The sequence below is a fragment of the Microtus oregoni genome, unplaced genomic scaffold (genome assembly GCF_018167655.1).
Source record: "Microtus oregoni isolate MIOR12 unplaced genomic scaffold, Mior012 000014F_ref0000157, whole genome shotgun sequence".
In the NCBI taxonomy this organism is placed as follows: domain Eukaryota; kingdom Metazoa; phylum Chordata; class Mammalia; order Rodentia; family Cricetidae; genus Microtus; species Microtus oregoni.
This window is the reverse complement of record NW_024543073.1, coordinates 3,703,190-3,718,572: the sequence shown is the minus strand read 5'-3', so window position 1 is coordinate 3,718,572 and position 15,383 is coordinate 3,703,190. Positions and strand designations below refer to the sequence as shown.

At 44.6% G+C, this 15,383-nt stretch overlaps 1 protein-coding gene across 2 annotated transcripts in view; it reads left to right on the top strand.

Moving 5' to 3' along the window:
- The first annotated feature begins 1,349 nt into the window (after positions 1-1,349).
- Plpp1 (phospholipid phosphatase 1) overlaps positions 1,350-15,383 on the top strand; it is a 58,975-nt gene continuing 44,941 nt past the window's right edge. The window contains exon 1 of one of the 2 annotated variants that reach the window (XM_041663502.1): positions 1,350-1,836. In XM_041663502.1, coding sequence (XP_041519436.1) covers positions 1,779-1,836 — 58 coding nt within the window. In that variant the 5' untranslated portion in view covers positions 1,350-1,778. The remainder of the gene's footprint in view (positions 1,837-15,383) is intronic. The other variant, XM_041663503.1, reaches the window with a different exon arrangement.

Genomic DNA, 15,383 nt, shown 5'->3' with positions numbered 1-15,383 from the left:
TTTAGAAACTATTCAAATAAGCTGAAATAAAAAAAATCCAATTCTATTAAAAGAATATACTTCGTTTTTAAACAGGTAGTTTGCTTGTGGTTTTAGAGTTGCACTTGGAAATATGCATCTGATTCCCCAAGATTAACATCCTTCTACTTGCCTTTTGGGGTGTTTGGCAGGAAGCAGAAGGTGTGGCTTGTGATTTCTATTTTACATCTTCATGTAAGAAGGTAAGCAATGAAAGCCTTGGTGTGGTGGTTCATGTCCTCACTGCCTTGGGAAGTAGAATGATCAGGAGTTTAAGGCCGTTCTATGCTTCATAGGAGAATGTGAGGCCCTCCTGTCTCAAAAAAAAAAAAAAAAAAGCTTTGAACAAGGAGGAACCCATCTATTAACATCGGTAATGGTGGTTTAACTCTTTATATAGCGATTTTCACATTACCTTCTCTTAGTCTCGCCACTTCCTCTTGGTTAGAACAGACAGCAGGGATCATCAACATCCTCTTTTTACACATTAGGAAACTGAGATTACCAAATGTGTTCTAAAGGCCTCCAGGGAATGCGCAGGGGGATTGCCACTATTGAAAAATTATTGTTACTTATTAAGACGTAACCAACTCTCTATTGTGCATGTGAGCACCGTTGCTGCTATGCTACCAATGAAACCTAAGGCCACTCCACTTGAAGCCAGAGCTTTTCCACCGGACGTGTCTCCAAACTCCTCCCAAATGTAATCCCTATCAACTCTATTTCAGGAGGAGTCATGACTTGCCAAAGGGGAAACTCAGCTGCGGAACAAAGGGAGTGAAGTGACTCAGTGGACAGAAAATTACTAACAGGGCTAACAATGGCCGGGGTATTCTTGCTAAGGGCAGGATTTATATGCATCAAAGGTGGGAGGGTAAATCTGTTCAGATATTAAGTATTAAAATATGAAGAATGATCAGACAGCAAGAAAGATTCTTGGCAAAACTGAGCTCAGCTAGGACCAACAGGAAGGCCAAGGTGTAGACCTCTCACGGAAGGGGTCTTAGAGAAAACTAACGTAAAACATTTGGTGAATGAGAGCCCGTCACGGTCCCATTTCCATGGGAGGAGTGGGGTGGCAGGCAGTAGGAGCTGCGGACTGGTGTTCCAGGGTCCAGCTCTCCTTTAAAGGAAGCATCGCCTAGCACTAAGGGCTGAGGGAAAAAGAGACGGCTCCCAATCCCTGCGACTCGCCCCGCCCCGTCCGCCGGCTCCCAGATTCGAGGCGGGCCCGCAAGTCGGCGGACGGAGATCGGAGACGCCGATTGGCTGTCCGCGCTCGTGGCCCCGCCCACTGGTGGCGCGCTCCTGCAGCCCGCGGGAGCGCGCGCACGGGCTCCAACCGGGCGGGAGGAGCCGGAGCCGCGTTCCTCCCCCGTCTCCCACCCCTCCACGGGTCCTCATCCTTAAAGCTCGAGTCCGCAGCCCCGCCTGTTAGAGAGGGCACCGGGCAGCGGAGAGCGTGTGGCCGCGGCGAGCCGGGGCTGACGGAGCAGGCGCCGGAGGCGACAGAGCGGCGGCAGCTGGCCCCGAGTCCCCGTGAGGGGGACGTTGGAGGGAGTCCAGGTCCTGGTCCGCAGCCCGGCGCCGTCGCAGCGCAGCCTGGCCCATTCTGCCCGGGCCACTGCCCTCAGTCTCTGGGCGCAGTCGCTGGGGGCCGCCGCCACCCCGCGTTCGAGGCTCCTAGGAATTGGATATCCGGACCCGTCGCGGTCCTTTTCCACCGCCGCCCGCACTAGGTAGCCGTCCTGCCAGAGACCATGTTCGACAAGACGCGGCTGCCGTACGTGGCCCTCGATGTGCTGTGCGTGTTGCTGGGTACGTAGGCGCCGCGGCCGGGGGTCTTCCGGGCGGGGACTGCCGCGGAGCCGCGCACTGGTGTGGGGTGGGTGTGCCCGGCGCGCGCGCGTGCGCCGCAGCTGCGGAGAGAGTGGTGGGGAGCCGCTTGCGCCAGCTGGGGGGACCCCCGCTTCTGCACCCTTGCACTCTGGCTCCTGCGTGGGCTCCCCCTGCCTGTCTGCCGGTGCGCTGAGGCTAGCCCTGCTTGGCCGCTTTTCTCTCCTGTGCTGTTACCCTCCGTTTCCCTGCCCACTCTACCAGACAGGGTGGGCTCCTCCCTCTTCACCGTGCAGAGAACCCTAGTCGCTGGCTCATCAGGTTCTGCAGTGAAACTGGAGGTTTGATGCACCCCGGCTTCTCGGGAGCAGGCTCTAGTGCCCGGTTGATCATACTTGTGAGAAGCACTTTCAAGTTTTCGTCTATAAAAGGCTTAGAACGTTCCTAATTAGAAGGCGTTGTCAGGTTGTAAATTGTCAGGTTGCAGAGGGGATGAGGATGCCAGGTTTCTGCCTGGTGAGGTCTGAAGAAGCTTGTACCCCCGCCCCCTCCCTCCCCGCAGGAGTCCTGCTGTTTCCTTTGCCCGTGGTACACCTTTCTGTCTCCAGTGACAGCCCAGCAAGGCGTTCTAGACACTTCTTTAGCTACAGGAAAAGTGGGCGTTATTTTTCTGATTGGAAGAATTCAGTTTGGGGGGCTCTGGTCGCCAGGTGTTTCTTTTCCGTGGTGGGGGAGTGGGGAGCTGGACAGGCATCGGAAGGAATGGCTTCCACCTTTCTTTCTGTATAGTGTCAGTTGTAAACCGTTGGAGGTTTGGGTGGTGGGACACAGGTTGAAGTAATTGACCATTGTCCTGGCCAGTTCTCAAGGCGACTAGTGGCTTCTGCCTTTTAGATGCAAATCTGCATGCATAGTGGCTTCTCGGAGTTAGGACAAATTTCCCCAGGCTTTAATTTAGCAGCTTTTGGCTATTCCTCTCTCCCGCTTCCAACTGACCATGTAGGTGTCTGTAATCTTGTCAGACTGTTAAAATTTCAGTACCTCTTTTTTTTTTATTATCTTAAATGCGTTTTTTTAGAGTTCTTTCTTTAAAAAAAAATATCTGTGCAACTTCTTTATTTACTAGGACACCCCCACCCTGTAGTTTCACAGTGAACTGTATGGTTTAAAAGAGGGGATCCAGTCTTAGGACAGGCTTTAGGTAGGATGTGGTAGCCTGTAACACAGGCACCTGTGAGGCGGAGGCAGGAAAATATTTAGTTCAAGTCCACCCTAGGCTACCTAGGGAGATCCTGGGTCACTAAACAAAAACAGTTTTTATGGAAACATCTTTTCAGATATTAGGACGTATTATTTAAAAATTATTAGCTTATGAAATATTTTTCTTTTTCCCTTTCTTTTCTTCTTTCCTTTCCCTCTCTCCCTTTCCTCCTTCTTTCTGGCCAGGGTCTTGCTGTACAGCCTGGTTTGGAACTTGTGCCTCTTCTTCCTCAGTCTCCAGAGTGTTGGGGATGTTGGCATCCTCTTCCGTGCCTGACTAAATTATGATATCATTTTCCTATGGACCAAACACCGATTAGGAAGGCTGAAACAATACATACTACCCATAGGTAGCCACAGCTAATGTTATTAATAGGAAGCTACTAGACTTTTAAAAAATTCATGTGTGAGCCTGGTGTTCTGCCTCATGCTTGTAATCCCATTGCTCAGAAGGTTAAGGTAGGAAGACCGTCATGCGTTAGAGGCTAGTCTGGGCTACATAGTGAATTCAGGTCAGCCTAATCTACAGAGTAAATCCCTACACTGAACAAATAAAGTGACAAAGGTCATGTATGGGGGAAAACATGTATGCAGTGAAATTTTTAAGTTGTATTTTCTGGTGGCCTATTTTCAACATGATACATTCTGTTGAGCTTGCAGTAATCTGATGGTCCCAGTTGACCCCACAGTTTCAGGAATATGATGTGTATGTGTGTGTGTGTGTGTGTGTGTGTGTGTATTATTTTTTGAGACAGGGTTTCTCTGTGTAGCCCTGGCTGTCCTGAACTTGCTCTGTAGACCAAGCTGGCCTCGATCTCACAGAGATCTGCCTGCCACTGCCTTCCTCCGGAGTGCTGGGAGTAAAGGTGTGCACCATCACTGCCTAGTCTTTCCCATACCTCTTGGATTTTTCTGAAACGTGACGCCTGCAGCCTAGGCTGACTAGAACTCACTATGTAGCCCGGGCTGCACTTGGACATCTGCCAGTCCTCTGTGTCAGCCTCTATAGGCGGGAGCCACCACACGCAGCTACGGTGTCCTCAGTGATTTGGAGAAAAACTCTTTTGGGGGATTCCATATTAAGTTTGCTTTTTACAAAAAGATCTTCATCTATTTGAATCTTATTTTATCTGTGTATTATTGTTTCTTGTGCTGATACAGCAGTTTCTTTTAAAGTAGTGCAGTGTATTGCCAAGATAGCCCAGATTTCTCTTTTCCTAAGTAGAAGGTAACCTACTTACTTTAATTAGATGTGTACAAAATACCGTTAGGTTTAACAACACCAACTCTCGCAGATAACACTAAGGGAGAACAACGATACAGATCTTTTAAGACTGACTTTTGGAAGGTAGGTTTTCCTAATAAACTTTACCCTTTCTAGAAGAGTCTAAGGATTGTACTAAATTTGGGACAGCCAGGGATTGGCAGCCTAAGATTGCCTTTGCTTCAAGAAAGCTTTCAGCCTGGCTTGAACTTTTTCCTTTTTCCCTTTTTTCTGTGGAGCATCTACAGGTAAGCGTCGGGTACACTGACGGAAAGATGATTAAGCACTTCATAAGTATAGGTTGTGTGAAAGTGATCATAATTATAATGTGAATATGTTCCACATTCTGTTAATGAATACCCATTTTAATATGATGATCTTACATGATTTTGTTACACAAGTATTTTATAGTTTTTACCCAGGGTGATGTCTTTTGAAGTGATCATTAAACACTATGTGTATATGTGTTTATGCGTGTTTGTTTTAAAATAATCTCCATTAAATCTTCTGTATGCACATCTTAATTAGTAGTGCCTTCAGTGGATTTGGTAAATGCTTGAAAAAAGAGAAATTTGAGAGAGAATGTGTATTTGATTCTTCTGAAATAGAGTCTTGTCATCTTCTGGCTTTTTTTTTTTTGAGTCTTTGATTTGACAAGCCTACCATTGATTTCTATTTAAATTTGCTTGATTTCTTCTTTATTTATAGATATGGTCTCATCGTTTATAGGTGAGATATATATTTTGGCTGGCCTAGAACCCACCATGTGAACCAGGCTGACCTTAACTCAGAGATCTACTTGCCTTTGGCTCCTAAGTGCTGGGATTAAAGACATATGCCACCATGCTTGGCCTTACTCTGTTCTTTTGACCAGTGGTTCTAGAACTGTTGGTAAGTCCATCTACAATCCCCTGAACACATATAGAGAACAGTATAGAGTTGGTATAAAAGTAGCTAATTTAGCCCAATGTATTATACTATGTCCTGAATATAATGTACCTCTTAATTACTAAGGATCAATTTGTATTTTTAGCCACCAGTTAATAAACAATGAGTCCATTAATTGATTCAGTGCCCACGGAGGGATGGCTTTTGTACCTTGAGAGTGCTAGGGGTATAAAGTTAAATAGGACAGTCACTTCCCTAAAGGAGCTCAGAGTCTAATGAAGGAGAAACAAACAAGATGTTACATCATGTTAAGTGTGCTAATGCAGGTATGGTGCCCTTTGACCACAGAGAAGGGCTGTGTCTTAGATCTATACCATTCTGGAGGAATGACTTATCTCTTTACTATCAGAGATATGGAGATGCCAGAAGTTGCCTAGCATTACTCTTAGAATTTTTTCTACCCATTTTTTTCTCCTTGATCTAGGGGAGTGGGAAGTCAAGTATGTGTGCTGGTGATCTATCTGCAGGCAGTCCTGTGATATATAGAAGATTGAGGTGAGCTGGCGAAGCTGCCTTTCACGTGTCTGCATTTGCACTTCATAATTCCTTTCTGTGCTGCACAGACTTAGAGATGACGGTGGCTACCTGAGGATGTGCTCCCGTTCCCAACTGCTCTCTCTCTCCACATCCTTCCTATGCTTTCAAGTTGTCTCCTCTAGTTTTTCTTCTTGACTGTATCATTTGAATGTGCTGGGCTTGTTTGTGTGTTTGTTTGTTTGTTGTGCTCTAGTTGTTTTGGTCAGGCTCTGATAATACCCATCTGTGTTCAGACTGAACTGAGGAAGTTTTCCTGTTTGCACCAGTTAGAGCTGTCGTGACAGCAGGTGCCACAGGAGCCCTTGGGGTCTTGCTGGCTTTTTTTTTTAAGGTGTTTATTTATTTTTATATGTGGTGTGGTGTGTGTGTGTGTGTGTGTGTGTGTGTGTGTGTGTGTGTGTGTGAGAGAGAGAGAGAGAGAGAGAGAGAGAGAGAGAGAGAGAGCTAGCTAGAGAGCCTGTTTGATTTTGTGTGTAATCTTTGCACAATGCCTGTAGAGTAAGATGGTGTCATTTACTCTGGAACAGTTGGTTGTGTGCCACTGTGTGGGTGCTAGGAACGGAGTCTGGGTCCTCCAAAAGAGCAAGTGTTCTTAACCACTGAGCCATCTCTATCATCCTAGGGTGTTCCAGTTTCCTTACCGTGCTCCAAATAAAGCATCGTTGTGCCAAACCAGTCAGTGTAGAATAAAACTTGGCGGACAAACATTGGCTACCAACAGTAGGGACTTGTGAAATCCCTGTTACTTGTTACCCAAATACTGATGTCTCATTTCTTTATCACAATGCTGACATCCTACCCTGTTAACATACTCCCTAAGGACCAATTCCTTTGCTAATCCCTCTGATGAGTTGCTTTAAGAGTAAAGAAAGATATGTGGAAATAGTTTGGCTTCATAGTCTTCACCATTTTTGTACCTTACCTTTTCTCCTAAAACTGATTTCTTCATTCATTTGCTAGCAGCTAAGTAGGCCCTAACTTCAGTTAAGGACATTTCTTCTGCTTCTGATGAAAGTCTGCTTCTTTACCTTTTCTCATTGTCTCTAATAACAGAGGAGAGAAGGGATCTCAGAGGGAAGAAAAGTCGGTCAGAGTAAGATTTTGTTCCAAAGCTTTCTCTTAAGTTGGGTGGGCAGTTTGCAACAAGAGCAGAGGCTGGAGGGGCTGCTACTATTTGGTGCCTACTTGGTTTCATGAAGTAGAGTTGACTTTGCCTTAAATGTGCCCCACTTGGACTTGGTGTGGAAATGTTAAGAGAACTTTGTCCATATATGTTTTATGAGCTGTGAATTCTTCCTTCATATTCTCTGCAAATTCTTCCTTCATATTCTCTTTGAATTCGATCCTTTTGGAAACCCAGACATGCTATGAATCATATTAATCCCATTCTCATTTAGTCAGTTTTGGCTGAACTCTACTAACGTGTCCGAGATGTTTGGAGAATTACTCTGATTCTAAAAACCCGAGATTTTACTATTTAAATATGAGGTTGCTAATATTTGCTGAGAGATGGAGATGTTGGCAGCATAGGTGAGCAAACACTCAGATTCAGGTGGACTAGTTAGCGTAACATGTATTTTCACTTTTTGTGGAAAGGAATTTGTTTCTTTTTAATTATTTTGTGTGCATGGTGTTCAGAGAACACCAGTGAGCATTCTGTCTTCTCCCACTTGTGAGCAGGTTCTGGGAGGTGGACTCCATTGTCAGGTCTGCATGGCAAGCCCTTACACTGGCTGAACCATCTTACTGGCATATAGTCTGCACAGTCAGCTAATCAGGTGTTGATCATATAGGTGCATTTTGTCTCTATTTTCTTTTCAAAACAGCATGTACCTTCCAGAAGTTATGCATGGTGGTTGCAAGAAGCTTTCAGACTTTTTTTTTCTTAAAAAAAATGTTCTTGTTCTTTCTCCGCTTTTTTTTTTCCTGTTAAACCAGAAAGGGGGGCCTCTCATGTAACTCAGGCTGGCTTTGAACTTGCTATCTGAAGATGACCTAGTACTCCAGAGCCTCCTGCCTATGTCTCCCGAATGCTGGCATCAGGGGAGTGCACCATCGTGCCTGGTTTTATGAGTGGCCTGGGATCAAACCTGGCCTTCTTAGATGTCTAAGATGAGTCTGCCAGCTGAGCCACATTCCCCACTGGTTGTCATTCCTTCCAACTTCCTTTTCTTTCTCCTGATTTTTTCTTTTAACCATTAGGTTTTTAAAGTCTGGATGGTTTAGGCAGAGTTTTGTTTTGCTTTTAGTTTTTTTTTTTCTTAACCAAAAGAAGTCTAGACTTGGAAATGACGTGCTCTTTAAAATGTGTAGACTTTTCTGTAGCACATTGGAGACAACACGTTCTTGCAGTGGACTTAGGACCTATACTTCCTCAATTCAATTTCTTTTTCTTTAGTTTATTAACTGTGTGTCCTTGGGAATGGTCCCTCTGAATATCCGTGTTTCCTCAGCTGTATAATATCTAATAGCCTTTTTACATCTCTTTTGTGAAATTTAACTGGGTCAGTGTGTAAATTGCTTGGAGAAGTGCCTGGCACTTACTCTATATGTTGAGTAAAATAATTCCCTGTAATTGTGGCACCCATAACACAGTAATTGGTAGCAGTCACATCACCTATTTTTGTATTAGGGCTAGAAATACAGACTTTAAAGTGTTTCCCATGAAAGCTCACGGAATGCTTTTGAGGCTGGTGTTTTATCAGTTAAGTCTAAAACCCACATATATGCAGTAGTAATTCCAGGCGAGGTGGAAACTGACCTGTTTAGCTTTGATAGGGTGTAATTGAGTAAATGGAAAAACCCGTTACTATATACAGTGATCAGTCCTAAATTTCACCTATTTAAAAGAGAATTAGTTATATATACTCTTACTATTTTTACTGTTTTAAAGATTAGGAATGGTTGCTCTGCTTGTTTTAAAAGATTTTTTTTTTTTTCTTTTGGTTTGGTTTTGTTTTCGAGACAGGGTTTCTCTAACACAGCCCTGGCCGGCCTGGGGCTTGCTTTGTAGATCAGGCTGGCCTCCAGGTCACTGAGATCCACCTGCCTCCGCCTCCTGAGTGCTCTGATTAAAGGTGTGCGCCACCACCACCGGACCTAAGATTTTTTTTTTTGTTTTGGATTGCAGTAATTGTACATTTTTATTTGTATACAAAGTCTCCCTCCTTTTTTGAGGCAGGATTTCTTGTCGTCCAGGTTGGCATAGAACTGTCACGGTAACCAAGGGTAACCTTGAACTTGTGAGCTGTCTGCGTCTCCAGCACTGGAGCTTAGACCACCCCATCTCATTTACATGCATTCTGTAATTTGAATTTCTCTCTGTAATGAGGCTGCGAAGAAACAGTTGTGTAGTAACCTCTCTCCCTCTCCTTACTTGTTTCTTTCCTTTTTTGTGAGCTGTGTGTGTTTGCAGTGTGTCTGTGTGTGTTTGCAGTGTCTCTGTGTACATGAATGCATGCTCGTGTGGAGGTCAAAGGTCAGCCTCAGTGTTGCTCCTCAGGAACCTTGTGTTAGGAGACAGATTCTCTCATGGGGATCCAGGTCTAGTGCGCCTCAGGGAGCCTCCTGTCTTTGCCTCCCCAGTGCTGGAATTACAAGCTTGTGCCACTATGCCTGGCTTTTTTTTTTTTTTTGGTTTTTCGAGACAGGGTTTCTCTGTAGCTTTGGTGCCGATCCCGGAACTAGCTCTTGTAGACCAGGCTGGCCTCGAACTCACAGAGATCCGCCTGCCTCTGCCTCCCGAGTGCTGGGATTAAAGGCTTGCGCCACCACCGCCCGGCTGACTTTTTTTTTTTTAATTAATTAATTAAAGTATCGGTGCTAGAGATTGGACTCAGATCCTCATGCTTGCTCAGCGAGCACTTTACCACCTGAGCTGTCTCTCCAGTCCTCCCTCTTTCTCTCATTGGGTCTTTCTTTTTCTCCTTTTTCATTTGTACCCCCCCCCCCCCCGCCTGCCTATAGTCCAGTTTTCTTTCAGGCTCCTATAGGTCAGGTTGGCTTCAGACTGGCCTTATACCTTAATCTGGCCTTTGTTCCTGATCCTCTTGCCTCTGCCTCCTAAGTGTTGGGATCTCGGGTCCATGCCACCACACTGGGCTGGGCTTTGTTTTACAGATATTTATTTGACATATGTTAACCTGAAATTGTCTTTATGTTGTATAAATCTCGCATTAGGTTTTGAAAGGTACTTTGAGTCTGTATCCCTTTTCACTAAATCACAAGTGCACATTTAGTGCTTGCCGCCGTGCTAGGAGCTGAACGCCCTGTGTGAGAAAGGTAGGCTCTGTGTGACAGACAGGTGACGAGGTCGTGGAAGAATTAAGAGAGGAACATGTCATGAGGCTTTGGGGCGGGGGCTGGCTTCTGTAAGGAAGGAGTGTTTGTAATGAGAGATACAGTGAGGTGAAAGTGAATTACCCATGGAGGACCGAGGGGGCTGATGGTAAGCATTGGGAAGAGCAGGTGCTGGGCCCAAGGAGGAAAGGGCATTTTAAAATAGAAAAGAGGCCTCTGGCCAATTTTGACATTGCTATGGCGTTTTGGAGTTCATCATGACTAGGGAAATATCCCTTAAACTTCAAGGCAGAAGTGGTTTTTGTTTGTTCTTAGATTCTACATGTCCCTCCATTCTGGGACTTTTATCTTTCAAACCTTCAGTGTTACTGTTGCTGGCCACAGGCATGACCAGCAGTGAACCCGTGAAGCAGGAGTGCTGCAGATCTGTGCAGTGAGGTGACGGGCTTCGGGATGTAAGCAGCGGTCCACAGAGGAGATGCTCCATCAGCGGATACAGCCATAAAACAAAGCCAGTGTCTCTTCGGACTTAAAAATTTCCCCTGAGCAGCTTATTTTATTTTTATTTAATCAAACAAACAGGGCTTTTCCATGAAAAAAAAAAAGTAGGAAGAAGACCAGTGTGGCAGAATTACCACATGCACCTAGACTCCACCTCCTAGGCTTCCCCAACACCTCCTCACTTGAACCCAGGGCTTTATATATCCCAGGAACGCGCTCTACCCCTGAGCCTCTCCCCACAGTTCTTAATATCAGTGCAGAAAATAATAACATTGACTAGTGCTTCCTGGGCCTGTGGAGACTTGATCAGAGTGATTTGCTTGGCCGTCTCCTCTCTGTAAGGGATGGAGCTTAGCTACAGGGTAGTTGAGAATCTGACCCAAAGCAGCTGTCAATGGTGTGGGTCAGGAATTGGGAGTGTACTTTTGAGTACTGTAACTTTTGAATGGTGATTAATTGGTTCAGATTGGGATAAGTCGAATGAGTGGATAAAGAAATGGGTGGGGCAGTATTCAGCTAACTAAAAATAGTGATTACTGTAGGTGGCCCCAGTGTTTTGTGATTTACTTTGGTTGTGTGGTTTCAGAGTCAGGGTCTGCTCGCCATGTTTTGAGCATGGAATCTGCTGTCTAAAACAGATTCTCTGAGTTTTTCAATTCAGATTTGTAATAAGCACGAAGAGCTAGCAGTGAGGTAACTAGCTGGGGTGTAATTGAAGATGCAGCTAATTTGCCTGGTTCAGTGGCCTGCCTGTATCCTTTTCCTCCAATGGTGTTATTGTTGCAGGCATTCCTTCTGCCTTCTCACAGGAAGGGAAGAACCTTTGCCCTTCCTGTACTTCAGGTGAATCATGTGTAGTGCTCAGAGTAAGGCAGCCAGGCAGTCGGAGCTGGAGCCTCGTGGTTTTTGTCAGTTCTTGGAAACGTTGCTTGAGTCTTTTTCTGGGTTAGGTGTCTAGGAAAATGACCTATAGGAAATGGGTAGTGGAAAAACTCTTTAGTTAATTGGCGGCTTCTTAAGCTGGGCTCTGCTTGGCTTCTGAGTTCATGTCCATTCATGGTAGGAGAGGTGGGTTGGCTGCTGTAGGGCTAGAGAGGTAGATGAAGAGAGAACCATTGCTTATTGGTGGTTTGCCATTTGCTTTTGGTAAATGTTTTACATAAACTCACGTGCCATGACACAGCTGTGAAGTGTATGGCTTTATTTTATGCCCTGTCGCAGGGAATGCAGAAATGACTGCAATAATAACGCTCATTATGGAACACAGACTCATGAGAAGTTATGATATTACTGTTTGGTAAGTCACTAATTCTTACACTGAGATTGCCAAGAATGAATTAAACAAGGTCTCCATCCTCAGAAGTGCACACAGTCTTGTAAGAGGAAATGGGCTTCATTCAGAAATCTGCATTTAAAGACCATTTCCCCTAGACCATTGCTTTTCTTTATGGCAGAGGTGATATGAAGCTTTGGGAATTTGTTTTTTGTTTTTTTTTTTTTGGTTGGTGCTGAATTATGGATCCTGTAGAAAATCCAGGAAACCAATCCATACAGATGATATTATCACAGATCTTAGAAAGTATGTGGTATATGGTAGGCATTCAGATGCTTGTCGTATGAATGGACGGGTGCGTCAGCTAATCTCCTACAGCTTGAGAACACTCTTGAGTCAGCCACTCACAGAATTGTAGCTTCGCATGTTCCCATGCTGCTACCGGGCAGGCCACCCTAGCTCCTTCAGAATGAGAAGGCTGCCGCTCCTAGTGTCTTCCTCAGTGCTGTGGAACAGATGAGATCATGTGTGAGACAGTGTTTGTGACATGTGTAGTTTAGTCTTGCCTGCAGTGGGCACTCTTGTAATCTTAATCATTATCGTCATTAAGCTAATCAGCCAATTTTGTGTCGCTGACACATGGGATTTAAATGGGATTTCCTTTGCTAGTGAGTTTTCTTTTGGAATGTAGTTGAATGTAGTTCTAATTACAATTTATTCTCATTCAGATCCCCCACCGTGTGTGTGTGTTTGTGGGTGTATGATAGGAATCAAATCCAGGGTCTCATGCTTGTCAAGTAAGGACTGTACCACTGAACTACAGCCCTGACTACAATTTCAGTAGCATTGAAGATACTCTTCAGAGCCAGGTGTGGTGGTGCCTACCTTTAGTTCCAGTACTCAGGAAGCAGAGACGGGCGGATCTCAGAGTTCAAGGCTAATAATGTGGTCTACAAAGTGAGTTTCAGGAAAGCTAGGGCTACACAGAGAAACCTTGTCTTGAAAAAAACCGCCACCGCCACCACCACCACAAAAAAGAATATGCTTTTCAGTTTTTGGCCCATTTCTGTTTCTGATCCCCAGATTGCTATGAGTAGTTTTTCCTTTTCTTTTTTTTTTTCTTTTCCCTCCCCCCCCTTTCTTTCTAAAAACAGGTTCTTGTATATCCCAGATTGACCTCCAACTCTGTAGGAAGTTGCGAATGGTCTGTGGCTACCTGGTTGTCCTGCCTCTGCTTCCAGAGAACCAGGATTACAGGTGGCAGCCACCACACCTGGCTTGTTTGATTATTTCTAACCTGCTTCTTCCTGGAATCAGATCCTCATTGTACATCTGTTTATTTTCTAGGTGAGCAGTATTCTCACAGCTCATGTGCGAGGTAACTAATGAGTGTTCATGGCTTGAGAGAGAACAGCAGTCTAGAAACAGGAATAAACAAGGTGTTGGTGTTGTGAGGTTAGAATGGTTTGGGTAGTATAGCTTAAGTTAGTGCTTGGCTCCCAGCACATGAACATTTGGCTTTCTTGATGTAAGCTGGTCAAGAGCTAAGGTCGACCGAGCTAAACTGTTTGCTGTCTGTATAACCCTTCGTAGTCAGTATTAGCTTAAGGAAAGGATGCCTGCCACAGTCGTGCTTACCACTAGTGTTCTGGATAATTCTAACTCAGAAAGGGCATTTGTTAAACATATGACTTTTTTTTCCGAATTTTCATTACATAATTAAAGAAACATTTACAAATGACATCCTAATTTGGTTTAGTTATCCAGAGTCACAGAGGCGAGGGATATTTGTTGTAATTTTTTTCTCCAAAGGACATAAATAAGATACAAATATTAAGTGTGCTATTTTCCAAATATTGTCTACATCTGGCCCAGTCGCCCAGTTAGAAAGGTTTCTTGGATGTTATCAGAACTTGTTAGTTGGGTTATGGGTGATGGTGATTTTACAGTTACTGTCGTTGTCTGTATTAAAGTTGTGAGAGTCTGTATTAGAGTTGTGCTGCCATTGAATGTAAGCTCCTAAGCTCCGGAAACAAGTGTATAGTCCCTTTTATGAAGATAAGTTCTTGCATGGATTTCCCTTGCTCACTATTAAACATTGTGAGTGGTTCTTTTTAGTGGATGGCAGTCTATTTGTACAACTTTATTTGAAAAATTAAAAGTGTGATTTCATAGGAACAGCCCCTGACTTAGAAGTCTGATTCTGCTCTTGCCTCTGCTACTCTCTGTGCTCTTTGTGGCCAACCACATGGCCGCTTTATTCAGTCATATGTAAATCACGACGACATTGATGCCTGTCTCAGGGTCTGAGTGGTAAATGAGGCACTGTCAGAACAGTCGGGACTCTGCTGCAGATTGTATTGCTGTAGTTCATATCAGTGGGCTTCGGACAAAGGGACCACAGTTCCAGTCTAGTCTGAATATCGGGACTGCCATCTGTGTCAAAGGAGTTTGTCTTTTCATAAAGCGTGTCTGTCATAATTAGTGGGCAAAGATAAAACATTTAGGGGACTCCTTTAGAGCTATAATCTGCCTGTGACCTGTAGGACACTAACTAGGAGAGGTGCCCATTTAACAGAATAAACACAGTAGTTGATTGATGGTTGGGTGTGATGTTTGACTGTTAGGCTTGAATGCTATGGTCGGGCCGCAGCTAACAGATGGTTTATCACCATGTATATCTACAGATCCATAAATCCTTGGGGAATTTCACATACTTACCCTACAACTGCAGAGACCCAGCGCCACCCAGAATTACAATACCATAATATCTTGGCCCAAATTACAAGTAAGCTTTAACAAGTTTGAGTCCTATATAAGAACCATATTCCTTTTTTCCTAATAATTTTCCTAATAATAAAGCTTACATTTAAAAATGTTGAGGTATTTGAAAGAATGGGAACAACCCATCTCTGCCATCCTCACGGTCCTGGTGATGTCAGCCTTCAGTGCTGGTGGACCCTGCAGAGATTTGACCGAGAGCCAGTACCTAGGCCAGAGGCCAGAGCCTCTCTGGAGCTCTCAAGGACCTGGGTTTTAACCATCCCACACTGGTTGCTGCGATTCCTGGGCTCTCTGGGCCAGATCCGGGGTTGATTTTCAGTGTCCTTTGGATAGGGGTCATATTTATAGTGATTCAGATTTCCTGAAGTAAGAAATTTGTTCTTTAGGTTAGCCAGTTAATTCGACTTGTATTTTGAATTTACTAGGGCAATGGGTAGTCTCTGGAAGAACGTCATACCCTCAGATGTCCCATGATGAAGGGTGAAATCTTAGAGCTGGGCATGGTGGCACATCTTGGGCTCAGGAGTTGGAGGCCAGCTTCAGTCGCACAGGAAGACTGTCTCAGCAACAAACAAGGACAACAATATTCCAAAACAGCAGCCAAAGCCTGGGTTTGGAAGGCAGGGCCTTGGCTCAGCAACCAAGTAACAAGTAAAGTTGCTG